Source organism: Anopheles funestus, chromosome 2RL (assembly GCF_943734845.2).
Source record: "Anopheles funestus chromosome 2RL, idAnoFuneDA-416_04, whole genome shotgun sequence".
Taxonomy (NCBI): Eukaryota; Metazoa; Arthropoda; class Insecta; order Diptera; family Culicidae; genus Anopheles; species Anopheles funestus.
In genome coordinates, this window is record NC_064598.1 from 11,409,022 (window position 1) to 11,436,665 (window position 27,644).

At 39.3% G+C, this 27,644-nt stretch overlaps 6 protein-coding genes and 1 pseudogene across 6 annotated transcripts in view; 3 read left to right on the forward strand and 4 right to left on the reverse strand.

Moving 5' to 3' along the window:
- LOC125765893 (protein purity of essence) overlaps nucleotides 1–27,644 on the forward strand; it is a 267,808-nt gene that overhangs the window by 91,810 nt on the left and 148,354 nt on the right. The gene's annotated exons all lie outside the window — the stretch shown is intronic.
- LOC125765936 (cytochrome P450 4C1-like) lies at nucleotides 664–2,719 on the reverse strand. Its single transcript, XM_049431472.1, has 5 exons — nucleotides 2,205–2,719; nucleotides 1,882–2,140; nucleotides 1,687–1,813; nucleotides 1,451–1,621; nucleotides 664–1,370 (listed from the first exon to the last, which is right to left on the reverse strand). The coding sequence occupies exons 1-5, from the start codon at nucleotides 2,551–2,553 to the stop codon at nucleotides 774–776; spliced, it is 1,503 nt and encodes a 500-aa protein (XP_049287429.1). The 5' UTR covers nucleotides 2,554–2,719; the 3' UTR covers nucleotides 664–773.
- On the reverse strand, nucleotides 2,839–16,195 carry LOC125765937 (cytochrome P450 4c21-like). The gene is made up of 6 exons (XM_049431473.1): nucleotides 15,873–16,195; nucleotides 5,458–7,533; nucleotides 5,124–5,376; nucleotides 4,928–5,054; nucleotides 4,688–4,870; nucleotides 2,839–4,604 (listed from the first exon to the last, which is right to left on the reverse strand). Exons 2-6 carry the CDS (start codon nucleotides 5,804–5,806, stop codon nucleotides 4,017–4,019), a joined length of 1,500 nt encoding a protein of 499 aa, XP_049287430.1. The 5' UTR covers nucleotides 5,807–7,533; nucleotides 15,873–16,195; the 3' UTR covers nucleotides 2,839–4,016.
- LOC125764779 (cytochrome P450 4c21-like) lies at nucleotides 8,119–10,148 on the reverse strand (annotated as a pseudogene).
- On the reverse strand, nucleotides 9,923–13,677 carry LOC125765954 (cytochrome P450 3A19-like). The gene is made up of 4 exons (XM_049431510.1): nucleotides 13,352–13,677; nucleotides 13,159–13,285; nucleotides 12,905–13,087; nucleotides 9,923–12,822 (listed from the first exon to the last, which is right to left on the reverse strand). Exons 1-4 carry the CDS (start codon nucleotides 13,630–13,632, stop codon nucleotides 12,232–12,234), a joined length of 1,182 nt encoding a protein of 393 aa, XP_049287467.1. The 5' UTR covers nucleotides 13,633–13,677; the 3' UTR covers nucleotides 9,923–12,231.
- Nucleotides 17,183–19,256, forward strand: LOC125765997 (cytochrome P450 4c21-like). The gene is made up of 4 exons (XM_049431571.1): nucleotides 17,183–17,666; nucleotides 17,731–18,113; nucleotides 18,191–18,370; nucleotides 18,450–19,256. The coding sequence occupies exons 1-4, from the start codon at nucleotides 17,321–17,323 to the stop codon at nucleotides 19,050–19,052; spliced, it is 1,512 nt and encodes a 503-aa protein (XP_049287528.1). The 5' UTR covers nucleotides 17,183–17,320; the 3' UTR covers nucleotides 19,053–19,256.
- LOC125765935 (cytochrome P450 4d1-like) lies at nucleotides 23,563–25,989 on the forward strand. Its single transcript, XM_049431471.1, has 4 exons — nucleotides 23,563–24,176; nucleotides 24,242–24,624; nucleotides 24,697–24,876; nucleotides 24,945–25,989. The coding sequence occupies exons 1-4, from the start codon at nucleotides 23,831–23,833 to the stop codon at nucleotides 25,545–25,547; spliced, it is 1,512 nt and encodes a 503-aa protein (XP_049287428.1). The 5' UTR covers nucleotides 23,563–23,830; the 3' UTR covers nucleotides 25,548–25,989.

Here is a 27,644-nt window from a genome sequence, read left to right on the forward strand (position 1 = left end):
AGAAACTTATTTGAACAAATTCGCATAAAAATACATGAACTTATAATTAAAATTTCCCAAAAAAATGGGCCTTGCAGCACTGGCGGATCAAGCTTCTCGGAGGCCTAAAGTTCGCTTATGCAGGTTTGATAGTTAGGCAGAGCGAGCAGTATATCCATTTGCCTAGTTTGGGTATTCTACACATGTATTCCGTTTCAACTCATGTGTATCAAACGTTTCGTTTCATCTCACTCGCACATTTTCGTTTCATCTCACGTATTTACTGTTTTTGCAGCTCGACTCACCACGGCTACATGCTTACACTCATGAGTGAGTAAAATGACCGAACCTTAATGTATACGTTTATGCCGGGTTTTTTTATTACTCCGAAATGAGTCGTTAAACGAGCTGACTCCTAATAACGACTCATTCACTCTGAGTTGACTCATTAAAAAAAGTTGTTCTTCTCATCTCTAGTCTGAATAGTAGAGTTCTTTGCATGTTATCATTAGAATCGTGATTGGATGAAGATTTCGCTTATGCTTACTGTACAAAATTTGTAACTAAACAAAGTTATGCTCTTCGAAGATGCTAGAACTTTACAAAAAACCCAATGCCACATTTCTCCCTGTATAAGAAAAAAGGTTATAAAGAGCTCCATAGTTATTAGTAACAATTGAAAAATAGTAATATAAAAATAAGTTTTTATTTTATTTTATTTATAAAAAGAAATATAGTTTCACAAAATCAAAACATAATGAGACATAACGATACACACACAAAAATACATATTTTCATGAGCTTGCAGTTTGAGCTCGCTTTTCCACCTCCACTAAATAGTCCGATTCAAGCTTGAGGGTTAAATCGAACCGGAACTGCAAATCATTCATCTGCAGGTTCGAACGCAAACGTAACCGTCTCAATATGCTGGACAACATCACTTTCATGCCAAGCATCGCATAACGTGCACCGATGCAGTTGCGCGATCCTGCACTGAACGGTACGAATGCATTCGGATGCCGATCAACGCTACGTTCCGGTAGGAAGCGATCCGGATCAAACACGTCTGCATCTGTGCCCCAAACATCTTTCCGGCGATGCATTGCGAATATGCTCATCACTATGAGACTGTCTTTCGGTATGCGAAGATTCGCTATTTCTATGTCTTGCATCGTTTGCCGTGCAATGTTCGGTCCGGACGGTGCTAGGCGAAGACTTTCCTTTATTACGCGCTCCATGTAGGTAAGCTTCTTCAGATCCTCCAGCGTAATATCCTGTTTCGGGTCGGGAAAGACATCCATCACCTCACGGTACGCACGCTCCTGAATGTCCGGAAACATGGCAAGAAACAGACACGTGTGCGTCACCTGTAGCGCGGTGGTATCGTTGCCCTGCAAGATTGAAAAATATTATCCAGTTGTAAAGCTTTTTCCCGAGTGGTTGAGCAGTTCAAAGACCACCCTATACGTACCGCTGCGATCATCGAGTAGATGTTGTGCGTGATTTCTATATCCGTAAAAGGATTCCCGTTGTGTTGCACAGACAAAAGTTGGTCGGCAAATATTAGCGGTCGCTTGTAATCGGCACACTCATCAGCCACGTCACTACCGGACTGCACACGTGCTTTGGCTTTTTCTATGACCTAATAGATACACACTGTACAGAGGGCTTACTGTATAACATTTGCTCACCCGACAATGCACTTACCGACTCAAAGAACCGGTAACAGGAAGTACGGCGCTCGGCCTCTTCTATGCAGTCTTTGGTGAACCGATAAAGAACCTCTATATAGTGATGAATATTCAGCATGCGTTTCGCTACCAGCTCAAAACATCTACATAAGTGAGTAAAACTGTCACTTAACACAACAGTGCGTATTCGCATTAAAATCGTTGCAATTACCGGTCCACATTCTCTATGAACGTTTCCTTGCCGGGTTGCTCCAACACATCACACCCGATCGTTGTGCCACAAACCATCTCCAGCGTGCACTTGCTGATGAAGGGAAAGATGGATAGTGATTGACCATCTGCGCCCATGCTGTTCTCCATTTGTTGAACCATCAGCTTGGAACATTCCACAAACACGGGAATGAAACTGTGCAGTATGCGCGTGTTAAATGCTGGATTGAGTGCTTTGCGCTGAGTCTTCCATGGATGATCTGCCAATGAAAAAGGAGGCTTTCTTTCAATCTTTCCTACCGAAACAACGATGGTGAAACGTACAATGGCCGGCAAATATTCCATGCTCCAGTTTTACAAAATCGTAGAAAAATGGCTTTTCCAGACACTCGGGATGTGTGAGGACCGCATGCATGATGTCGGGATGGGACGTACACAGCACCAGCTTGGGACCGAGCCAAATTTTAAACCAATCACCAAATTCTTGAAACGGTACCATAAGTACGTTGAACAGTTGGACACGCGATTTGCCCATAAATAGCTGCCCGTTACCAATAATAGGATAGTACGGACGCATGTTCGGTAGATGCTGGGCGAAACGATGGCGATGAAGAATCCAGCGATGTAAAAGGCCCACCACTGCTAGCACCAGAATCAACCATAACCACCACATCTTATCGATCTGTACCCTTGCACTGCTCTACATCAACTGGAATGTACGCTGTACGGTTGCGGGAATAAATAATCTCCATTTCGATGCCATTCGATGCCAGTTCCTCTCCCACAAACAAACCGGTGTCAACTGTCACCAGCTAGAAACGGAATATCTGGTTCGCTGAGGCACAGATCGAGACGGTGGGTCGACTTGCTTCTCGGCACACAATGCTGGCGAGAGATGAGTGGATGCAAATTAAAAAGACCATCAACCCTTTGAACTTCCGGTAATGTTCGGCTGGTTGGATGTTTGGTGATGCGGCCATCAACAAGGGATCAACAGTTGAAGGTAGACTCTAACAGAAAGTACAATCCGAATGTAGTGCAATGCATACGGGATGGGTGAATGAATTGTTAAGTTCACTAGAAGCTTATCAAGGTGCATACAGCACATTGATATTGTTTTGGCCGATGAAATGTTTTAAAGTTTCACACATTCCTATGGGTATAGTTTGTTTAATTTAATCAGCTATAATCCCAATCCACTGTTATAACAGCTAGTATCTACGACCAATAATATAGATGTAAAATTTTAATTGAAACATTCCAAATGCCACAAACCTTCCCGTTCTCGACAGAAACAAAAAAAATGCAGGAAAATGTAAACAAATCGGAATCCGACACAGTAGCACGGAACAACTGGATTTGCGGCGTTAAAGATAAATTATGGTTCTGAATACTGGATATCTGCAGTCGCGTATGTAAATACGAGCAAATGCATTTGTTTTTGTGTATAGCGGAATCGTATTGAAGTCAGAACCAGTTGCTACACCCATACAAAACTGTAACAAAGATCATGCAATTTAATTTTTCTTTATAAATCATTTCTTTACTTCATTGTTTCAACAAATAGTAGGAACCAGCATTGAAATGTTTTAATCAATCACGGTATATTTTTTTTTAAACTTTATTAATTTTTGTTAGTAAAGCTTTCTTGATAGTTTCATCTTATCAGCTTATTTCCAAGTTATTTGATTTTGATATTATTTTTACGTAAGTACTACAGGCGTCCGGAAATGAATGCTCATCGTGACTTCTGGTATTACAATGTTATTTTTTCTATTATTCGAAAAGTTTAGCTATGTTTATTTCCTTTTTTTGCAACAATACTTAGCATAAAGGTGGGACGAAGAGTTAGGACTTTTTTTAGAAGTTAACGCTTCTGGAAAGTGAAGGAAGGCATGCAAACAGCTTGATCCTTTTCGTAAATCAAGTGTTCGAAAATAACCGACAACTACTGCATTTTTTTTTAGATAAACATAGAATCTTCATTCTTCATCTCATCTTTCTCAACTCATCTTCATCTTCATCATTCATTCGATTGAAACCATGGTTAAGTATATTTTTAACGAAAAATACAATTTATAATAAACAATTGAAATGTGCTTCAAATCCTCTTACCTAAACATCAAATTTATTTATTTAAGTCCCAATCGTCTCAATCTTGAAGGTATATTTCTGAGACAGTCTCAGTTGGATATCGAATTTAAACTCCATCTTTTCGTACTCTAGATCGGTGTGGAAACGAAAATTTCTCAGCAAATGAACTAACACTTGTTTCATACCCATTATAGCATATTGTTTACCCATACAATCTCTGGAACCAATGCTGAATGGTTTAAATGCATACGGATGACGACCCTTGGAACGTTCCGGCAAAAATCGATCCGGATCGAATCGTTCCGCATCCGGTCCCCAAAGATCTTTCCTGCGATGCAATGCAGCGATGCTAAAAAGTATTGGCGTTCCGCGTGGAATAATGTTGCCATCTATCTCTATATCGTCGCTGCAGACCCTAGCAACCAATGGCACCGAAGGACACAACCTCAACCCTTCCTTAATGCATCGTTCCAGATACACCAATTCGTTCAAAGCTTCTGGTGTTGTTTCGATTTTACCATCGGCAGGAAAAATGGCCATAATTTCGTCACGAACCTTTTCCTGGACATCCCGATGCATTGCCAATAGAGTCAACAGATTGCAGATTGCTAAAACCGACGTGTCATTACCCTGAAATAGCAACAAAGAGATAACAGGTTTAAATATCGTATCAACAATCGCATTAAACTGTTAAGACTGCAAAACGAAAGTACCGCCAATATGATCGTAACCGATTGCATCAAAACTTCGAGATCAGTAAAGGATTCCCCGCCACGTTTCCCTTTCAGTAGATGGTCGATGAATATTTGCGGTTTTCTGTATTCAATTTCATCTTTCTCCCTGAGAGATTTTTCAACACATTCCGTTGATATGGTGTTTTTCTTTTTAGCGATTATCTGAAATCAAGCGTAGTATGTTAGTTGCAGTAACATTATTTAAACATTATTCCTTACCGTATTGATGAACTGATAAAACTCATTGCGACATTTCATTTCAAACTTGTATTCGCTAGTTAACTCGTACAGAAAGTCAGCATGCTTTAATATATTTGTAAAACGCCCCGAAACTATACCGGACACTCTGAAAACGGATCAAATGTAACTGCTTAAACACACTGTACATTGACTGCAACATAGCAAACATACGTACTTTTCTATTATGGCTATATATTTGCCTGCTTCCGGATCGTCCAAGATGTCTGTGCCAATCGTCGAGCCGCATACCATGTCTAGAGTGCAACGACCACAGTGCTTCATCACATCCACTTGAGAAAAATTCGGCTCACGCTTCATTTCGTTGACCAATTTTTCAGCACATTTGTCAAACCACGGTATAAAGCTATCAAGGATACGTTTGTTGAACGAAGTGTTTAGCGTTTTTCGCTGATGCTTCCACAAGTGATCTAGAATCGATAAACACAGGAAAAACATGGATGTGGACTACTTCTATTTCTTCATTCTCAAACTCCAAAGTGCTCACTAACACGGGCTCACTAGTATTCCTTCGTCTAGTTTCATAAACTTATACTGCGACGCTTTGTTCATCGCCTTCGGGTTGTCCAATACCGCTTGCATGATGTCGGGATGAGATGAGGAGATGTACATCGTCGGTCCCATTCTTAATTGAAATAACCGATCGTGCTTCAGGAACGCATCGTTAAGTATCTTAAATATCTGTTCACTTGATTTTCCCAACATCAGGAGCGAATGGCCGAACAGAGGAACGTACGAATGTAGCATTTCTATATTATCCGCATACTTGAACATGTTCTTATACCGCCGATACAAGATGGTACCGAAAATAACGACCAGCAACAACAGAAACAACTGCATGGTTACTACCACTATCCACACTCGTTCACTTACTGAAACCGGAAAGCTCTCGAAAGCCTTTTATCTGTCTCTGCCGTTCTGTAATTGCTTTACAAAAACACGTTGATAGTGTTGTAAATAATGCGTCAAAGGTTAATTAATGTTCTGTCCCATTTCTATCGTGTCAAAATTCTCTCGACGCAAAACAGCTTCTTGAAAGAACTTTGCTCTGTATGACATTATCATTGGACGTCCATTTGCAGCAGCGTAACAAAATGGTTTAATGCGTTACAAACGTATGCTGTCTTGTTTTCATACCACATTGTTGACCCTGACGCATGCAAACTAAACTATTTTTAAATTGCAAGCAGAACTCTGATTCATTTTTATGTTTAGGAAATATCTACGAATTATGATATTTTAAACAATTAAATAATAGTAATAATAATAGTCATAAAGGTTTGTTCCCAAATGTTTATTTTTCTTATGATCAATCAATGAACAGTCAGACGTTTATAAAATTAAAAAAATACATGTCGATGTTTCAAATTGATTAAATAAAAATAAACAGAATATCTATCTGGCAATTCCGCACGGCGAGACCTTAGAGGTAGTTAAGCCAAGAAAGAAGATCTATCTGGTTCGTTGAGGCACAAACAATGATGGTGGATCTACTTGCATCACACTATCATAGTCTCGCGACCTTCAACTCTGCGAGCTACTTTACGGTTAATTTTAAACTATCCTTCTATATTAGTATGGTACCGCTCCAAACATGTTAGACAACTAATTCTGGAACGAACCAGTGAATGAAAATGTAAACACATCGGAATCCGACACAGCAGCTCGGTTCAACTGGATTTATTATTTTAAAGATAAAATATGGTTCGGAATACTGGAATAGACCAAAAAGCTTTTTTTGTATATTGTAAAAACTTGACAGGTTACAAACTTATTGTTGAACCAATGCGAGCGAAAACAATCCATTATTTCACAGCGTTTTTATCTTAATTATTTAATGAAATCGTCGTATGATGAACTGGCCCGGAGATAAGAAGACAAAGATAATCTTGGTGTCTGCAGTGTTCTCTGCTGACCCCGCAACGAGTGACACAAATACAGGTTTTAAAACAATTGTTTATTTATGATCAGAAGTATTTCGGATGACAGTGAACAGGTAATCTTGGGAATGCCAACACATCGCTCGATTTAAATTTCGAAAAACAGGAGTCGGTTGAATTAGGAAGACGCTCTGCGTGGTTTGTGAAACGTTTGAAATGTTTCCAGGAAGCTTGCTCCAGGGCCACTATTCTTCATCTCCAGGTGCATCCAGCTTCTGACATGCTCATGCTTAGCTTCACTCTAGTAAACGAGCACGTTAGCAGAACTAGCAGGTAGCAGAACTCCTCTACCACCTCGAGATCGTCGCCGTCAACTGATAGTCTGCTACAGAGTTGGGCTTTATCACCGTTAGAGCCTCCGGCAAGCATCTACTTTGTCTTCGTCGCATTGATCCTCAATTCAATTCTATCGGTCCAGCGTTTCAGTCGGGAGATGTCCGTCCGATGATCTCTTCTCCGAAGCCGAGAAATTGAAGAGAACGGGTGAAAATCGTACCCCGGATGTCGAAGCCCGTGGCACCTTCCACAGCGATGTTAAACAGCAAACAGGAGTGTACGTCCCCTTGCCTGGTGAAATTCACCCCGGTGAAATTGAAACGATTGCGACAGCATGTCCGACACTCTCACCTTGCACTGCACCCGGTCCATAGTGGTCTTCAACAGTAGTACCTGCCAGTCGGTCCAATCTATGGTGTCGTAAGCCACTTTGAAGTCAATGAACAGACAGTGCGTAGGGGCCTGGTGCTCTCGGTACTTCTGGAGAACCTGCCGTTGAGTAAAGATTTGGTTCGTGGTCTATTTGCCTCTAAAACATTCAGCTTGGTAGCTTCCGACAAAATCTGTGACAAGAGGCGAAAGTCTGCAGAAGAGTATTCGGGACAGGTTCTTATAGACAGCATTCAGGACTGTGATGGCTCGGAAGTTTGCAAAGTTCAGCCTGTCGTCCTTTTTGTACAATGGGTGTATGACACCCAGTCTCCACTCGCCCGGTAGTTCTTCCTGGTTCCAAATTCTTACGATCAGCCGATGCATAATGGCGGAAAGCCTCTTCGGGCCCATCTTGAACACCTCGGTCACCAGACTATCGCTGCCAGCTGACTTGTTGCTGGCTTCAGCTGTTTGATGGCACTGATGACTTCGTCCAAGGATGGCTAGAGCACTTCGAAAGCCTGTTGGCTGTCGTAGCACTGCTCTCTCCTGCTTCCGCGTCACCGTCAACTATTCAAATAATATTCTCTTCCCAGGCGTCCAGAGCCTCCGATAGGCTTGTACTTTATATTCGTCGTATTAATTCTCAATACAATCATTCTATACTTATTGTTATATATTGCATATCAGTGCCCGATAAACATTTCATGCGAAAAACTGAGACGCCTACAATCACAAACAAAGGTTGATCGATCGATGATGGGTTAATTGTAATATATTGCTAATAATTAAAGTGAAGATACTTGTGTTTGAGTTTGTCGCAGATTGGTGGCAAATAGTTTACAAGCATCTACCTCAGCACTAGTTGGCGCCAAACCTCATAAAACAATGTAAAGAAAAGATCTATCTTCATCATATAATAATAGTTCGTATTATTAGCAAGCGCCGATCGGCTCAATCTTGAAGGTATATCCTTGAGATAGCTTTAGTGTGATGTTGAATTTAAATTGCATCTTATCGTACTCTAGATCGGTGTGGAAACGAAAGTTAACCAACAAGTATACTAGTACCATTTTCATACTCATCATGGCATATCGTTGGCCGATGCAATCTCTGGAACCAATGCTGAATGGTGCGAATGCATACGGATGACGACCCTGGGAACGTTCCGGCAAAAATCGATCCGGATCGAATAGTTCCGCATCCGGTCCCCAAAGATCTTTCCTGCGATGCAATGCACCGATGCTAAAGAAAAACGATGCTCCACGTGGAATAATGTTGCCATCTACCTCTATATCGTCGGTGCAGACCCTGCCCACAACTGGTACTGAAGGACACAACCTCAACCCTTCCTTAATGCATCGTTCCAGATACACCAATTCATTCAAAGCTTCTGGTGTTGTTTCGATTTTACCATCGGCAGGAAAAATGGCCATAATTTCGTCACGAACCTTTTCCTGGACGTCCCGATGCATTGCCAATAAAGTCAACAAATGGCAGATCGCTAAAGCAGACGTGTCATTACCCTGAAAATAGCAAATAGGAAAAACAATGCTGCACAATTTCGACATCGGGAAATGGTTCCCCACCACGTTTTCCTTTCAGTAGATGGTCGATGAATACTTGAGGCTTTCTGTATTCCATTTCATCTTCCTCCTTGACAGAAGTATTGTCACTATCCGTTGAAAAAGAGATTCTCTTTTCAGCAATTATCTGCAACAAGTACAACAGAACCAAACAATAAAATTGAATTTTCGCAACATTCTATTCGCTTCATCCCTTACCGGATTGATGAATTGATCGAAAACCTTGCGATATTGCATTTCTAGCTTGTAGTCACTAGTGAGCTTGTACAAACACTCTGGATGCTTCAGTACATTGAAAAATCGATCAGCCACTATTGCCAAACCTCTGAAAATTGGTCAAATGTAGGTTTAACACACTTTACACTTAGTGTAATATACCTGTTTTACATACTTTTCTATTTTTGGTAAAAATGTATTTGCTTCCGGATCGTCCAAGATGTCTGTGCTAATCGTCGAGCCGCATACCATGTCTAGAGTGCAACGACCACAGTGCTTCATCACATCCACTTGAGAAAAATTCGGCTCACGCTTCATTTCGTTGACCAATTTTGCAGCACATTTGTCGAATAATGGGATAAAGTTCTCAAGGATACGTTTGTTGAACGATGTGTTTAGCGTTTTTCGCTGATGCTTCCATAAGTGATCTAGAATCGATAGACACAGGAAAAACATGGATGTTAACTGCTTCCATTGATTCACTCTCAAAATGCAATGTGCTCACTAACACGGGCTCACTAGAATTCCTTGATCCACTTTGAAAATTCCATACTGTGACGCTTTGTTCATCGCCTTCGGATTGTCCAGCACAGCTTGCATGATGTCAGGATGAGATGAGGAGATGTACATCGTCGGTCCTATTAATACTTTAAATAACCGATCGTGCTTCAGGAACGCGTCGTTAAATATTTTAAACACTTGTTCGCTCGATTTTCCCAACATCAGGAGCGAATGGCCGAACAGAGGAACGTACGAATGTAGCATTTCTATATTATCCGCATACTTGAACATGCTTTTATATTTCCAATACAAGATGGTACCGAAAATAACGACAAGCGACAACAGAAACAACTGCATTTTCACGAGTTCTATTCAGACTTGTGGAGATACTAAAACCGTAAAGCACTCGAAATTCTAGGATCAACCTACGACCAATTCACTTAACCTTTAGTTCATTTGATTAAGTTTACTGTATATGAAAAGTTCTCAGTTTCGATAATCATTACAATTCCCATAAAAATATTGATTTTCTTGTGAAACGATTAAACACTACTGCTAGCACCAGAATCAACCATATCACCAAATCCTTTCGATCTTTACTTTTGCACTGGCTTACATCAACTGGAAGGTATTCTGAACGGTTGTGGCATTAAATAATCCCGGTTTGGGTGCCACTCGATGGCAGTTTCTTTCTCACAACAAACCGATGAAACCTGTCACCAGCTATAAACAGAATATCTGGTTCGCTGAGACACGTGTAACGACAAAACATCTTTTTGTTGCACGCGATCCCTGCTTCTCGTCGTACAGTACTGCGAGAGAAAATAGGATGCACGTAGTTAAAAGAGGGGCGATACTTTCAGCGTTACGTTTTGTTACGATAGCTGGGGGTAGGAGGTTAGGTTAAAATTTCTCAATTTTTGTGGTACGTAAAAGTTGAATCATTCCATATTAAGCTTTGCCAGAAATTCAAGGTTCTTCGTAGTCTTTAGCAAAATGAAAGTGAAAGACAACAGAACCAGAAACGAAGAAGAGGAGAGAAAACATAAAATCAAAACTGAAGCACAGACCAACTGGTTTTATTACATAAATATGGATATTTTTGGCTATTTTTAAGCCGTATTTAGCTGAAACCCAGTTTTCATACTAATGCAAACTATGCCCAAATACATGCAAGGACCACAGGATTTCAAGTGCGTGTTTTAACTTTATTTATTTGTTCCAGTGTTGCTTCTTATAAATTGTTACATGTAAGTGACAAACAAATCATTTGCATACTATATTTGTAGACATATAATAATGAGTCGGCTTGCAAAGCACATTGTATTCACTGATGGTTGGAACAGAAGAGAGCGACAGTTCCGATGCGTCGCTATTACATGCATCAGCATACACGCATTTTCATACACTGCGCGCTGCGTCATTTACATTTACATGGTAGTGTACTGGATGTTGAGACATAACTATATATAGCGTACACATGACAAAATATTTCTAAACTTTACTATATTGCATACGAGTTCTCTACCACGTAGTCATCATCTGTAATATACTTGCTAATTTCTAGACAAAATAAGTTCTTGACCACACCTACTTCAACTTCAGAAACAATCCAATATAACAGTTTACCACAACATAATAACTTCTTTTTTGAAAGAAATTATAAACAGTAAACAATTACGCTTAACTGGTGAGCATCGCGAACATAAGCGATATGTGCAAACAAAGAATGTGGCATTAAGCTCGGTAAGCATTTTTGAATAAATCAGAACATCCGCAATCAGAAGTAATTGCATTGGGGCAAAACAAAGAGGGGCCGTATATATACCAATGGACGAACCGCGAACGATACAGAATGGATTGGGTGACACCATGGACTGAATCTTCAAGGTTAGATATATTTCAATCCAAATCATCTTCTCATTTCAGACGTGTTGAATAACCTCCTACCAAACGCTTCAACACTTCTATCAACAGAAACCTTTTAAAGGTTTCTAACGATCGTCTCGAAGATCGATACTACATGCAGGAACAATAGCCTTGTTCTGGTCACTCGATTGCAGACCAATATCGTCGTAAGGTTCAGCTAAATTTAGAGCTGAAAAATCTAATACAAACAAAATGACTACATTTTTCCTGGAGGTTGAAGCAATAGGCTGTACAGTGATAAAGTACCTAGCCAAGAATTAAATTTTTAGTGAAAGTGTCAGACGAGATCCATGAGCATCAGACATTCACCCAGGAGAATAGACTGAACGCTTTCTTGTCATGATCAATTAACAGGCTTTCACTCTTGGTGTCAAGTTAACGCCAAACCTCATAAAACAATGTAAAGAAAAGATCTATCTTCATCATATAATAATAGTTCGTATTATTAGCAAGCGCCGATCGGCTCAATCTTGAAGGTATATCCTTGAGATAGCTTTAGTGTGATGTTGAATTTAAATTGCATCTTATCGTACTCTAGATCGGTGTGGAAACGAAAGTTAACCAACAAGTATACTAGTACCATTTTCATACTCATCATGGCATATCGTTGGCCGATGCAATCTCTGGAACCAATGCTGAATGGTGCGAATGCATACGGATGACGACCCTGGGAACGTTCCCGCAAAAATCGATCCGGATCGAATAGTTCCGCATCCGGTCCCCAAAGATCTTTCCTGCGATGCAATGCACCGATGCTAAAGAAAAACGATGCTCCACGTGGAATAATGTTGCCATCTACCTCTATATCGTCGGTGCAGACCCTGCCCACAACTGGTACTGAAGGACACAACCTCAACCCTTCCTTAATGCATCGTTCCAGATACACCAATTCATTCAAAGCTTCTGGTGTTGTTTCGATTTTACCATCGGCAGGAAAAATGGCCATAATTTCGTCACGAACCTTTTCCTGGACATCCCGATGCATTGCCAATAAAGTCAACAAATGGCAGATCGCTAAAGCAGACGTGTCATTACCCTGAAAATAGCAAATAGGAAAAACCAAGGGGAATGAATTATTCAGTTCTAACACATTTGCGATTGATTCAAAAACTATTTACCCCAAGAATTATTGTTAAACAATGCTGCACAATTTCGACATCGGGAAATGGTTCCCCACCACGTTTTCCTTTCAGTAGATGGTCGATGAATACTTGAGGCTTTCTGTATTCCATTTCATCTTCCTCCTTGACAGAAGTATTGTCACTATCCGTTGAAAAAGAGATTCTCTTTTCAGCAATTATCTGCAACAAGTACAACAGAACCAAACAATAAAATTGAATTTTCGCAACATTCTATTCGCTTCATCCCTTACCGGATTGATGAATTGATCGAAAACCTTGCGATATTGCATTTCTAGCTTGTAGTCACTAGTGAGCTTGTACAAACACTCTGGATGCTTCAGTACATTGGTAATTCGATCAGCCACTATTGCCAAACCTCTGAAAATTGGTCAAATGTAGGTTTAACACACTTTACACTTAGTGTAATATACCTGTTTTACATACTTTTCTATTTTAGGTAAATATGTATTTGCTTCCGGATTGTCCAAGATGTCTGTGCTAATCGTCGAGCCGCATACCATGTCTAGAGTGCAACGACCACAGTGCTTCATTACATCCACTTGAGAAAAATTCGGCTCACGCTTCATTTCGTTGACCATTTTTAGAGCACATTTGTCAAACCATGGCATAAAGCTATCAAGGATGCGTTTGTTGAACGATGTGTTTAGCGTTTTTCGCTGATGCTTCCACAAGTGATCTAGAATCGGTAGACACAGGAAAAACATGAATGTTAACAGCTTCCATTGATTCACTCTCAAACTCCAATGTGCTCACTAACACGGGCTCACTAGAATTCCTTGGTCCACTTTGAAAAACCCATACTGTGACGGTTTGTTCATTGCCTTCGAATTGTCCAATACCGCTTGCATGACGTCGGGATGAGATGAGGACATGTACATCATCGGTCCTATTAGTACTTTAAATAACCGATCGTGCTTCAGGAACGCATCGTTAAATATTTTAAACACTTGTTCGTCCGATTTTCCCAACAGCAGGAGCGAATGGCCGAGCAGAGGAACGTACGAATGTAGCATTTCTATATTATCCGCATACTTGAACATGCTTTTATATTTCCAATACAAGATGGTACCGAAAATAACGACCAGCGACAACAGAAACAACTGCATTTTCACTAGTTCTATTCAGACTTGTGAAAATACTTAAACCGCAAAGCACTCGAAAGCTAATGATCAACTTTTAGTTCACTTGATTCAGTTCACTGTAAACGAAATGTTCTCAGTTTCGAAAGGCACTAAAATTCCCATAGAAATATTGATTATTCTGTTTGGTGACTCGTTTAAAGGCAATAAAGAATCCAACGACTGGTGCAGAAGTCCACTGCTGCTAGCACCAGAATCAACCAAATCACCAAATTCTATCGATCTTTACTTTTGCACTGCTTTGCATCAACTGGAAGGTATTCTGAACGGTTGTGGCATTAAATAATCCCGGTTTGGGTGCCACTCGATGGCAGTTTCTTTCTCACAACAATCCGATGAAACCTGTCGCCGGCTATAAACAGAATATCTGGTTCGCTGAAGAATCAAGCATCTTTTTGCTTCACGCGATCCCTGCTTCTCGTCGTACAATACTGCGAGAGAAGAGGAATGCAAATTAGTTATATTCTAGTCAGCAGCAACAACCAAAAATCACACAGTTTTGCAAAAAACACATCGTTATGAAAATGAACCCAAATTTATTTTTGGGAATCGTTTGATTTTGTTTTTGGAAATCGAGTTGGGCTAATAACCAGTTTTAAAACCCATTCAAACGTTCGCAAAATACATGCTAGGTCCATAGTTTTGTAAGTTTCTTGTATTAACATCATTCGGTTAAATGCCATTGCCATGAAACTTAAATAAATAAATAAAATATATAATACAATAGAGTTTTGTTTGTAAATTGGTGCATCTAAGTCGGTTGATTAGGAAGACGCTCGGCGTGGTTTGTGAAATGTTTGTGACCGGTCTGTATGAAGAGAGCGAAGGTTTCGATCATACCATCACCAGTCCGTTTCCAGAAAGCTTGCTCCAGGGCCACTATTCTTCATCTCCAGGTGCATCCAGCTTCTGACATGCTCATGCTTAGCTTCACTCTAGTAAACGAGCACGTTGTGTTCCTATACACTGCGTTTCAAACGGAACATTGACGATCACCTTCCTGGTAGGACTTATACATAATCGCCGCTTCGTATCTTGATGGAGTATTCTAGATCGTTGATTTTGGTGTAGCGCATAGTAAACACGATTTCCCGTAATATTGCGCTGCTGGATTTCGCGACTTGGGTTATTATCTTACCAAGGTAGCAGAACTCATCAACAACCACGCGATCGTCACTGTGTCTCTCTCTCTCTCTCTGCTTAGCCTGCTTACTCGAGTTCGAAAACTGCGAGTGCATTGGCGTCCACCGTTAGCATAGTCGAAGATTCGTGCCCGTAAAAGACTACCGGATCAGTGTGCGATATATCGTGCATTTCGTGTGTTGCTGAAGTCCTATGGATCGCAGGAGTTTGTGGAGCCCGTAGTAGGCAAGATTTCCCTGAACAATGCGCCTTCGGATTTCGCTGCTCATGTTGTTGTCCGAAGCTACGATCGTACCAAGGTAGCAGAACTCCTCTACCACTTCGAGATCGTCGCCGTCAACTGATAGTCTGCTACCGAGTTGGGCTTTATCACCGTTAGAGCCTCCGGCAAGCATCTATTTTGTCTTCGTCGCATTGATCCTCAATTCAATTCTATCGGTCCAGCGTTTCAGTCGGGAGATGTCCGTCCGATGATCTCTTCTCCGAAGCCGAGAAATTGAAGAGAACGGGTGAAAATCGTACCCCGGATGTCGAAGTCCGCGCTTCCCATGGCACCCTCCACAGCGATGTTAAACAGCAAACAGGAGTGTACGTCCCCTTGCCTGGTGAAATTCACCCCGGTGAAATTCAAACGATTGCGACAGCACGTCCGACACTCTCACCTTGCACTGCACCCGGTCCATAGTGGTTTTCAACAGTCGTACCTGCCAGTCGGTCCAATCTATGGTGTCGTAAGCCACTTTGAAGTCAATGAACAGACAGTGCGTAGGGGCCTGGTGCTCTCGGTACTTCTGGAGCTGAACACAGGAAAAACATGGATGTTGACTACTTCTATTTCTTCATTCTCAAACTCCAAAGTGCTCACTAACACGGGCTCACTAGTATTCCTTCGTCTAGTTTCATAAACTTATACTGCGACGCTTTGTTCATCGCCTTAGGATTGTCCAATACCGCTTGCATGACGTCAGGATGAGATGAGGAGATGTACATCGTCGGTCCCATTCTTAATTGAAATAACCGATCGTGCTTCAGGAACGCATCGTTAAGTAACTTAAATACCTGTTCACTTGATTTTCCCAACATCAGGAGCGAATGGCCGAACAGAGGAACGTACGAATGTAGCATTTCTATATTATCCGCATACTTAAACATGTTCTTATACCGCCGATACAAGATGGTACCGAAAATAACGACCAGCGACAACAGAAACATCTGCATGGTTACTATCGCTATCCACAATCGTTCACTTACTGAAACCGGAAAGCGCTCGAAAGCCTTTTATCTGTCTCTGCCGTTCTGTAATTGCTTTACAAAAACACGTTCATAGTGTTGTAAATAATGCGTCAAAGATTAATTAATGTTCTGTCCCATTTCTATCGTGTCGAATTTCTCTCGACGCAAACCAGCTTCTTGCAAGAACTTTGCTCTGTATGACATTATGAACAACAAAATGGCTTATCATTGAATTATCATTGCAGCAGCGCAACGAAATGGTTTAGTTCCGTGTATCATGCATACTGCCAATTATATGGTACATTGTTATATTGTTTTCTTCGCCAACCCTGACATCTGCTAATGAAGAAATCTTTTCAATCTATGCGGCATTCTTGTTAAACCATGACCATACCATGCCATCTTGAACCATCGTGTAAATTGCTTTTAAATATTAACAATCTAAAACACTTCAACAAGTCTTTACATAACACTTTGTGGATAGAAAACCTCCAAAATGAGTGTTTGTTTATTGATTAGATTCAGTCGGCTACACGAAATCACACATTTTCTGTGATGAAATATAATAAAAGTAAGGACAAAAATATCTACTAGACGAAATATAAACTAAAAGTATGATACGAGAATTGATTAGGATAAACCCACTCAACTCAACTCACTCTAACCTTCAATTCTCTTCATTCAATTCACTCACGAAAACACGTTTCGATACGCGCTATTAAAAATTCCGATTGAAATATGTTTTTTGATGTTGATTTGAACTTGATTTCGAAAGCTTTAACACACGCCAAATGTGTGCACATTATAACAGAGAAGGTAACAAAAAGATAGATCCTCTGTTAGTTTGTGGCTAGCGTTTGAACTGAACGGAGTGATCATGTTTTTTATATCAGCGATCATTGTGGTGCTAGGATTAATTATCTACTGGTGTAAACTGGTAAGAGACAGTGCCCGATTCGCGGCACATGTTCCAGGACCAAGATCGTACCCTATTATCGGTTCTACTCACCTGTTTATGGGCTCCGATGAGCAAACGTTCAGTGTAATCAATGAGTTGTTTCGCAAGTATGATCAAATGTTCAAACTATCAATGGGACCAATACCGGTGCTGTGTTTGTCACATCCGGATCTTATCCAGCAAGTTCTAACTAATAGAGCATGCCAGGATAAGGCATTTTTCTATCGATTTTTTGAGCTCGACTATGGACTTATATCCTCCTGCTGTAAGTCATACCTGGTAATATATATTTTAGCAAAACGTGTAGACACTTTATCTGTATTCCATAGACGCGGATTGGAAGGTGTACAGAAAGATGTTGAATCCTGCATTCAATCAACGCATCTTGATTAGCTTCATATCGATATTTAGCCGGTGCTCGGAAGATATGGTTGCACGCATGGCTAAAGAGGAAGACAGTCAAAAATCGTTCGATGTGCTCCACTATACGTCACAATGTACGCTGGAGATGGTGTGTGCGAGCTCGCTGAAAAGTGACATTACGGAAAACCCACTGGCAAAGGAAATTTGTGGAGGTATTGAAAAGATTTGTACTATTATGTGCAGCCGCGTGTTTAACGTCTTGCTTTATAGCGATTTGCTATATAACATGACGCCTCGGTACAGAGAAATGGATAGTCTTCGTAGCAAATTGCAAGAACTGCTGGATCCGGTAAGTTCAACAAATTCTGTGCGTTCGTACATTTAAAGACTATCTAATACTAATTTCATTGTTTTTTTTTGGCACAGATCGTAGACGGAAGACGTGAAGAAATGGTGAAAGAACGATTGGAAAATCCAAACTTAGACGAAGAAGAAAACTATCGTAAGCCTCAGATATTTTTGGATCAACTGCTGAACATGAAACATGGTGATGAAGATCTTACAACGAAGGAGATCCAAAACCACCTCCATACCATCATAGCAGCTGTATGTATCGTCACAGCTACCATTTTGGAATATAGATATAATAGTGATATATTATTTTTTAACTTTGTTCCTGCTCCAGGGTAGTGAAACGTCTGCCAACGAAGTGGCTTACATCCTGTTGTTACTGGCAATGCATCCAGATGTACAGGATCGCGTGTATGAAGAAATCCGCTCCATTTACGGAGATTCGTCGCTAAACATATCGTACGAAACAATTTCCGCACAAAACTATCTAGATCAAGTGATCAAAGAAACATTGAGACTGTTTCCCGTAGCACCATTCATTGGGCGGAAAACGATAGAACCGGTAAAGCTGGGAGATGTTGTTGTCCCGCCCGGAGTAACGTTGATCATGAGTATTTTTAACGTACATCGCAACAAGGAACTATGGGGCGAACGGGCGGAAATTTTCGATCCGGATCGTTTCGATCCTTCGACTTATAATGCACGCGAACAGCATCCGTTCAGCTACATTCCGTTTGGAGGTGGACCAAGAAATTGTATCGGATACCGATATAGTATGTACACGATGAAAATTATGGTCACTCAAGTGCTTCACAGTTATGTGTTGTCCAGCCCGCTCACACCTACCGATTCGTTAGGATTGTCGCTCGCAGTCACTCTCAAATCTGCTGTAGGACACCAAATACGCATTAAACGTAGACTGAACGTTACTCCCTGATTCGATTAAACTCGATATTCTTAGTTCACAGATGGAATTTAAGCTTCCCAAAAATAGTAAATATTATTGTTTCATATCATTCTAGTGTTATATTGCATAGCAACACGGCTTGGCCGATATAAATGAATAAACAATAATGTTGTGTTTTATCAGGTCATTTACTGTATCGTAATCAATTTAATTCAACATTAATCCGAATATTTTATCAACGAGCGGTATGAAGAAGAAGAAGCTTTCAAAAAGCCTCTAAGAAGCTTCCAAAAAAGACATTACAAACTGAAGAAAAAAAAGGTTTGCATGTCATGTGGAACGTTTTCTAGTCGCCTAATGAAAAACATTAATATGATTGTTCTTATTCTTATATTAATCTGACATACACATTTGAGTTGAATGTCGTACTTGGAAAATGAACTATTCGGGAGGTGCATTTTCGACCATAGCAGATGTGGCTGTTGTTTCTGTATTCAAGCACCATTCGGTTGCATAGATTAGTAATGGTCTCGCACACTGAAGCCTGTTAGATACTATTATCAACAGCGCGTGAACAAGCGCGTGTGACGTGATGTGGTCACACAGGATGCTCGTGTTGCACTGCAAGTCTGAGCAGCAATTAAAGAAGATTATGATCTGTGTATAGTGTTACCGAGAGGATATCGAGTATCTACCGAAAAAAAGCAACGAAAAAGGCTATGAAATTGAACAGTTTTTCATCAACCAAGGTCAACCAATACTTGTGCACTATAGCGTCTCCGACCTCTGGAATGGCATTCATCGTTCACTCATGACTTAGCTCCAATTAATATATATTTTTTTGCACTAGAATGATATTCGGAGCGCAATCATCGACAACAGACAATGGTTTTAATAGCAAATCGTTTTAATTTAGATAGTTTAAATTTTCATACGTCAAATTAATATTAGCATTTCTTGAATTAAGAAAATAATAAACTTTGATAGTAGAACTAGATACCAGTCATTTAAAAAAAGTCGTTATATTTACTGTAAGAAAGAAAATAAAAATAAACTGATCGAATTTATTGCTCAACCCAATATTGTTTGATATAACACAACGCCATAAGTACGCCCGTTTGTAGGCAAAGTGCAATACATTCAGTAAATAATGATTTCGTATCGTAGTTCTTTCTCACCCCGTCACTACATGCTTAACAATTGTCGCGTTTGCGAACGTGACAATAGTAGCTCACTTTACCAAAATAATTTTGCGACTTTGGCGCGACTTCAAGGTTGTTTAACTTTTCTTGTGCTAGGTTTCTTTACGTTTTTAATCGACCGGGTAGCGAGAAAATAATCTTTCTTATTCTTGCTCGGTTAGAACGGCCTGGCCGTATCAAGACTTATTTTACCACGTAGCAGGATAGTCAGTCCATGCTACGGGGAGACGGTCCAGATGGGATTTGAACTCCAGTTCTTCGTATGGACCGGCGCCGTTTATCAAATACACCACCACCACCATGCCCAAGAAAATAATCTTGAATTAAATTAAATTAATTTAAACAAAGAAAGCTCGTCGCTGTATGCTGCTGACTCCTGTGATACAAACAACGGATGCTGCTAACAGTACCGCAGATTTTTCCGTTTTGTTTTCGTGTGTCGTGTGTTTGGCGCTGGAAAATCTTGTCATAATTTTTCCGGTAGCCGGAAGACATTGCAGCATTATGAATATTTAGGTGAACGAAGATGTATATGCCCACCGCGTCATACGCCGGGCACCAATTAGAAGCAGCTTCTAGTAGCATAAAGATAAAAACCTTTGTATACGGGTAAACGAACTTGTCCGGCTGTCATTTCATGACCGTCACTGTATCATTAATACTCAGGTAATCATATCTACGATTCCGACATAGCTTCCGAAACAGATCGAACACCTGTATGTAGTGGGCTATATTTATCTAGTAAGATGTCCAAACGCGTTGTTTAATTCGACAATGTTGAAGCAAGTTTAACATACCAGTAATAAATTCATTATCAATGCAACAATTATTTGAGTGAAAAGAAACGTATTTCAACCAATTCTCATTAAAATAAATCAATTTATAAAATTTTGCAACAATACTAAAAAAAAACTAAGGCTATCAGCCTTATGAAATTTTCAATTCCTTAGAATTTTTTTTTTATAACTTTTTACTCTTTTCTATATTTAAAGCATTATTTGAGTGGAAGAGAAACGTGTTTGAGTAAGAAATGTAACCGATTCGTATTAAAATAAATCAATTTATAAAATTTTGCAAAATTACTCAAAAAAAGGTAAGGCTGTAGCCTTAGGAAATTACCAAATTTATAGATTTTTTTTTCATTCTTTTTTTCTTTTAAAGCATTATGTGAGTGAAAAGAAACCTATTTCAACCAATTGGCATTAAAATAAATCAATTTATAAAATTTTGCTAAATTTCTCAAAAAAACATAAGGCCTTAAGAAATTTTCAAATTTTTATAATTGTTTTATTTTTTTCAATTTTTTTATTCTTTTTTCAATTTAAAACATTATTTGAGTGAAAAGAAGCTTATTGCAACCAATTGGCATTAAAATAAATCAATTTGAATTTTTTTTGCAAAATTTCCCAAAAAAATCGTAAGGGGTAAGCCTTATGAAATTTTCGAGTTGAAATTTTTTTAAAATTTTTTTTCTGATTTTTTATTCTTTTTTTAATTTAAAGCATTATTTGAGCGAAAAGAAACATATTGCAACAAATTCGCATAAAAATATATCACTTTTATAAATTTTGCTTAATTACTCAAAAATGAGAAAAATTTTACATTTTCTCTAACAGGGTAAGGAACTTGGTTCCTCGAATAACTTCTGGCACAGACATCTGAGGGCATGGCCTTTCAAGAAGAAAATGTAGCCATTGGTGCCATCTATCTACCACAGGTTAAAGATTGGCGATCCGTTGGTTACCGACCGAGTTATAGGCAAAAGTTGGTGCAAAAATGAGGAAAATTTTACATTTTCTCAAACAGGGTATGGAACTTGGTTCCTCGAATAACTTCTGGCACAGACATCTGAGGGCATGGCCGTTCAAGAAGAAAATGTAGCCATTGGTGCCATCTATCGACCACAGGTTAAAGATTGGCGATCCGTTGGATACCGATCGAGTTATAGGCAAAACTTAGTGCAGAAATGAGCCTTAGTAAATTTTCATTTTTTTGGATTTTTTGATTTTTTCATTATTCTTCACTCTTTTTTTATTTAAAACATTACTTGAGTGAAAAGAAACTCATTGCAACCAATTGGCATTAAAATAAATCAATTTAATTTTTTTTGCAAAATTTCCTAAAAAAAATCGTAAGGGGTAAGCCTTATGAAATTTTCGAGTTGAAAATTTTTTAAAATTTTTTTTCTGATTTTTTATTCTTTTTTTAATTTAAAGCATTATTTGAGCGAAAAGAAACATATTGCAACAAATTCGCATAAAAATATATCACTTTTATAAATTTTGCTTAATTACTCAAAAATGAGGAAAATTTTACATTTTCTCAAACAGGGTATTGAACTTGGTTCCTCAAATAACTTCTGCCACAGACATCTGAGGGCATGGCCGTCCAAGAAGAAAATGTAGCCATTGGTGTCTTCTATCGACCACAGGTTAAAGATTGAAGATCCGTTTTATACCGACCGAGTTATAGGCACAAATTGGTGCAAAAATGAGCCTTAGGAAATGATTAAATTTTTATTTTTTTTGATTATTTTTTTTATTATTTTTTTAGTTAAAGCATTATTCGAGTGAAGAAACTTATTTCAACCAATTCGCATCAAAATTAATCAATTTTTAAAATTTTGAGGCTAATGCTAATAATAGATGCATGCATAATTGGCCTATGCCCGTATCAATGAAGGTGCTAAAGGAAAGAGGGGCAACTCATCATTGACCATTACAACAATTTCGACTAACGCCCTAAAATGCCCCCTTCTAAAAGGTTCCAAGAATAATGACAAGTGTGTTAGTTGGTTGATGTATCGACGCTCGTGCCGGTTCTGAATCTGAATAGAGCTCACAATCCTTTTATCTATCTGTTGAAAATGGCCGTCAGCGAAAATGTAAACAAGAAGCCCTAAGCTTCTGACGTAAACTGAATCTTCAAAGAACTTTGCTCTTAACATCATTACCATTGGACGCCTATTTGCAGCAATGTGTAACAAAATGCCCACAATAAAAAAAATATATATCAAAGAGACGGTTTACATTTTTTATTACTTCCTCGTCAGCCTTAACAAGTGTAATTGATTTCTTCTCTTCATTTCTTCCTAACCCAAAGAGTATCCGTGATAGTTTCAACGCATTCATAGATAGGATAACAAAGCAATAAAGGTTCATGTTCTTTTCAACCGATAATTTTTACTGAATTTATTACAAAGGAAAACTTCAGCCTTTTGAGAGGCTGACAATACGGCGAAATGCCGTAATAATATAATTTAAATAAATAAAAATTATTACCAATAAAAAATGCAATTTAATAGGATAATAAACGAACATCAAAATAAAAAACAAGTAACAACGATAAGGAATAACCCACCTTTTATACAAACTAACCTTCAATCCAATTCATTAGGAACAAAAAAATTTCAGTGTCGCTGACTGCTAATAAAACTAACAACATAAATGACCTTTTTTTGAGATGGCACTTAAACTTGATACCTGTAGCTGTGATATTAGCCAAATGTGGGTACATTAAAACAGTGAAGGTTCATAGCACAATTTCAAGTGCAAACTGTTCGTTTCTTGTCGTTAGTTTGTGACTGAAGTTTGTACAGAACGGATCATGTTCTTCCTGCCAGCGTTCATTGTGGTGCTAGGATTAATTATCTACTGGTGTAAACTGGTAAGAGACAGTGCCCAATTCGCGGCACATGTTCCAGGACCAAGATCGTACCCTATTATCGGTTCTACTCACCTGTTTATGGGCTCCGATGAGCAAACGTTCAGTGTAATCAATGAGTTGTTTCGCAAGTATGATCAAATGTTCAAACTACCACTGGGGCCGAAAACTGTCCTGTGTTTGTCACACCCGGATCTTATCCAGCAAGCTCTGACTAATAGAGCATGCCAGGATAAGGCATTTTTCTACCGTTTTCTCGAGATGGATTATGGATTACTCTCGTCCCGCTGTAAGTTTAACTATCAAAAGAATAATTTCATAGATGTAGTGCCTCTTGATGTGTTTTTTTTACAGACGCGGATTGGAAGCTGTACCGCAAACTGTTAAATCCTGCATTCAATCAACGCATCTTGATTAGCTTCATATCGATATTTAGCCGTTGCTCGGCGGATATGGTTGCACGCATGGCTAAAGAGGAAGATAGCCCTAAACCATTCGATGTGCTCCACTATACGTCACAATGTACGTTGGAAATGGTGTGTGCGAGCTCGCTGAAAAGTGACATTACGGATGATCCACATGCAAAAGATGTTTGTGGTGGTATTGAAAAGATATGTTCTATTATGAGCAGCCGTCTATTTAACGTGTTGCTATACAGTGACTTGTTATTTACTCTGACACAACGCTATAAAGAAATGCAGAAACTGCGCATCAAATTACAACGTGTAGTAGATCCTGTAAGTGCTAACAATGACATGGCTACAGTCAAAACGAAAAGATTTTTTAATTGTTTTATTTTTCCGTCACAGATCTTATACGGACGACGCGAGGAAATTGTGCAAGAACGATTGGAAAATTTTCATTCCGACAGCGAGGAACATTATCGAAAGCCAATGGTGTTCCTCGATCAGCTGTTAAACACAAAACGTGGTGATGAAGATCTAGCAATGAAGGAGATCGAAAATCATATCTATACCATCATAGGAGCTGTAAGTGGCTACACAACAAAAGAACATGACCATTTCAGTTTATTTTGACATTTGTTCTTCGTTTCTAGGGCAGTGAAACTTCAGCCAACCAAGTCGCCTATATCTTGTTGCTACTGGCAATGCATCCAGATGTACAGGATCGCGTGTATGAAGAAATCCGCTCCATATACGGAGACTCGTCGCTAAACGTATCGTATGAAACAATTTCCGCTCAAAACTATCTAGATCAAGTGATCAAAGAAACAATGAGACTGTTTCCGGTTGCGCCCCTTATTGGTCGGGAAACGATCGAGACGGTAGAGCTGGGAGATGTTGTTGTCCCGCCCGGAGTAACGCTGCTTATGAATATTCTCACCGTGCACCGCAACAAGGACCTATGGGGTGAACGGGCGCATGTGTTTGATCCTGATCGCTTCGATCCTTCGACTTATGATACAGACAAACATCATCCGTTCAGCTACATTCCGTTTGGAGGTGGACCAAGAAATTGTATCGGATATCGATACGGCATGTTCACGATGAAAATTATGGTCACTCAAGTGCTTCACAGTTATGTGTTGTCCACTCCGCTCTCGCTTAACGATTCTTTAAAACTGTCGTTTGCAGTCACTCTCAAAACAGGTGTAGGGCATCAAATACGCATTAAACGTAGACTGAATGTTTTGCAGTGACGATGTTGGAGGAGTTTGAACAAAATATGATTATCACATACAAAGAATGGCCCTTAAACTAATCCATGCAAGCAGTATTGTGACGTAATATTGATATTTGATAGCATTTACTCATCTTATGTAGACCACATAATACTTATTTCAGTATTTTACTATTGTTCAAAAATCATCTGTTGGCCTGTTTTAGCCTGTAAACAATGTTGTGTCATATTCTTACTCAGTCTACCTCAATAACTCATTAGAAAACTAACGAAACCATATCATTTTGCTTAGTATTAATTTTTACAGCTATCATTTGATACCTTCCTTTCGGTTTAGAGAGTCCCCGAGACACAATCTAAACAAATTAGAAAAAACACATAATTGTAATGCCTTCAAATTCGAACCAACAATTTACTATATTTTTTTTAATATTTTCCCACAAAAAAACCGGTTTAAAATATGAAGCACATTTCGCGCAACGAATTCAACTTTACTCAAACAAATACGAAATTTAAAAAAAAAAATTACGTACCCAATGATTCGAGATACGTAGTTTTTTTTACAAAAATCCATAATCCAATGCAATAGCGTAACTTGGGTTCAACCTGTTTGTAAATTGAAAGCAAAGGAAATGCATCTTCGAAATAGCTCGGTATAAGTGACGCCAGTCGTTATGCAATTCGCAATACACTTCGTAAATTTTTTGTGTTTTACAGCTGCTTGAACTTAAATTGGACTTTATAATGTGTTTTGGGGCGGCCCGGTGGTGCATGTGATAAACGGCGCCAGTCCACACGGCCGGACCGGGTTCAAATCCCATCCGGACCGTCCCCCCGTAGCAAGGACTGACTATCCGGCTACGTGGTAAAATAAGTCTAGTAAGCCAGAAATGGCCGGCGTGACCTGTAAGGTCGTTAAGCCAAGAAGAAGAAGAAGAATGTGTTTTAGTTTATTCATCTGTTAAATTATTCGTTTGAATGCATTTGTTCTTTAGTGTAAATGGATAAATGAATAAATGTTAGCATTTCATGTTATGAAATCTGTCCCAATATTGTGATAATCAAAGTTCCAAAACAACTTTCATTATCCGAACGGCCTTTTTTATTCGGTTTTGATTTGCATGCTAAAATTAACATTGATTCTCGTTCTCTTACTTATACTTTTCTAGTACAACGTAAACGTAAAAAAAAATATGGAAAAATGCTACTTTCAGTGACTTAAGTACCAACCCACTTCAACTAGCTTTCATTGCTTTATCAAACCCCTAAATGGTCTATATTTGGGAATAGCATGCCATGAGACATGTTCAGCTAATCTGATGATGATCTGATTTGTTGCACAAGTGCACGTTGCCAGCATGATCCAGTTTCTTTTTCTTCGAAACCAACCATTATCAGATTACCACCACCAGCCGCATACGCGCGGTTCGCTCCGCTTTCAACTGTGACACACGCCGTACATACGCGCCCGTAAGCCACAAAATAAGTCACATTCAACAATATACGCACTGCCTCCGACACACTTGCATCGCAGCGATGAAAAGAAAGCATGCAGCAGATGAAAACTACCACTCGCTCAGAAAACAATACAATTTACTGCGACATGTCGCGCGGGAAGGTCATGGGAAAATCGGTGACAGACGTGTGTTAGCTTATGGATGCAGTTGCAATTGTAAAGATAAGCTCATACGTGCACGTACACCGAACTGCATCAACCGCTGCTACCGGTTTGACACACATTTTGGTTACATATTTTAACTGAGAACTACGAATATTGTTATAGTTTACTGTAAATGCAAGGATTATATAAAAACTCTCTATTTACCTAAGGAAGTTTTTTTTTAATAATTGACTTCTTGTGCTATATCGTCATTTCACGCTTAAGCTTAAACAAAAAACAAAAATACAAAATCACCACAACACGATGTTTGCCACAGCTCAAAAGAACCAACGCATACTGCATAAATGGAACTAACGCGTCAATTTCAGTTTCATAGACTATTTACCAAGACCCCAAAAAAAGCTCTTCTAAACATCTTCAAACACGTTTCATTGAGCGTTTTGCTCGATTTTTTCCACTTTCTTGCTGTGAGCAATGCGCTCGAAATGGCGAAAA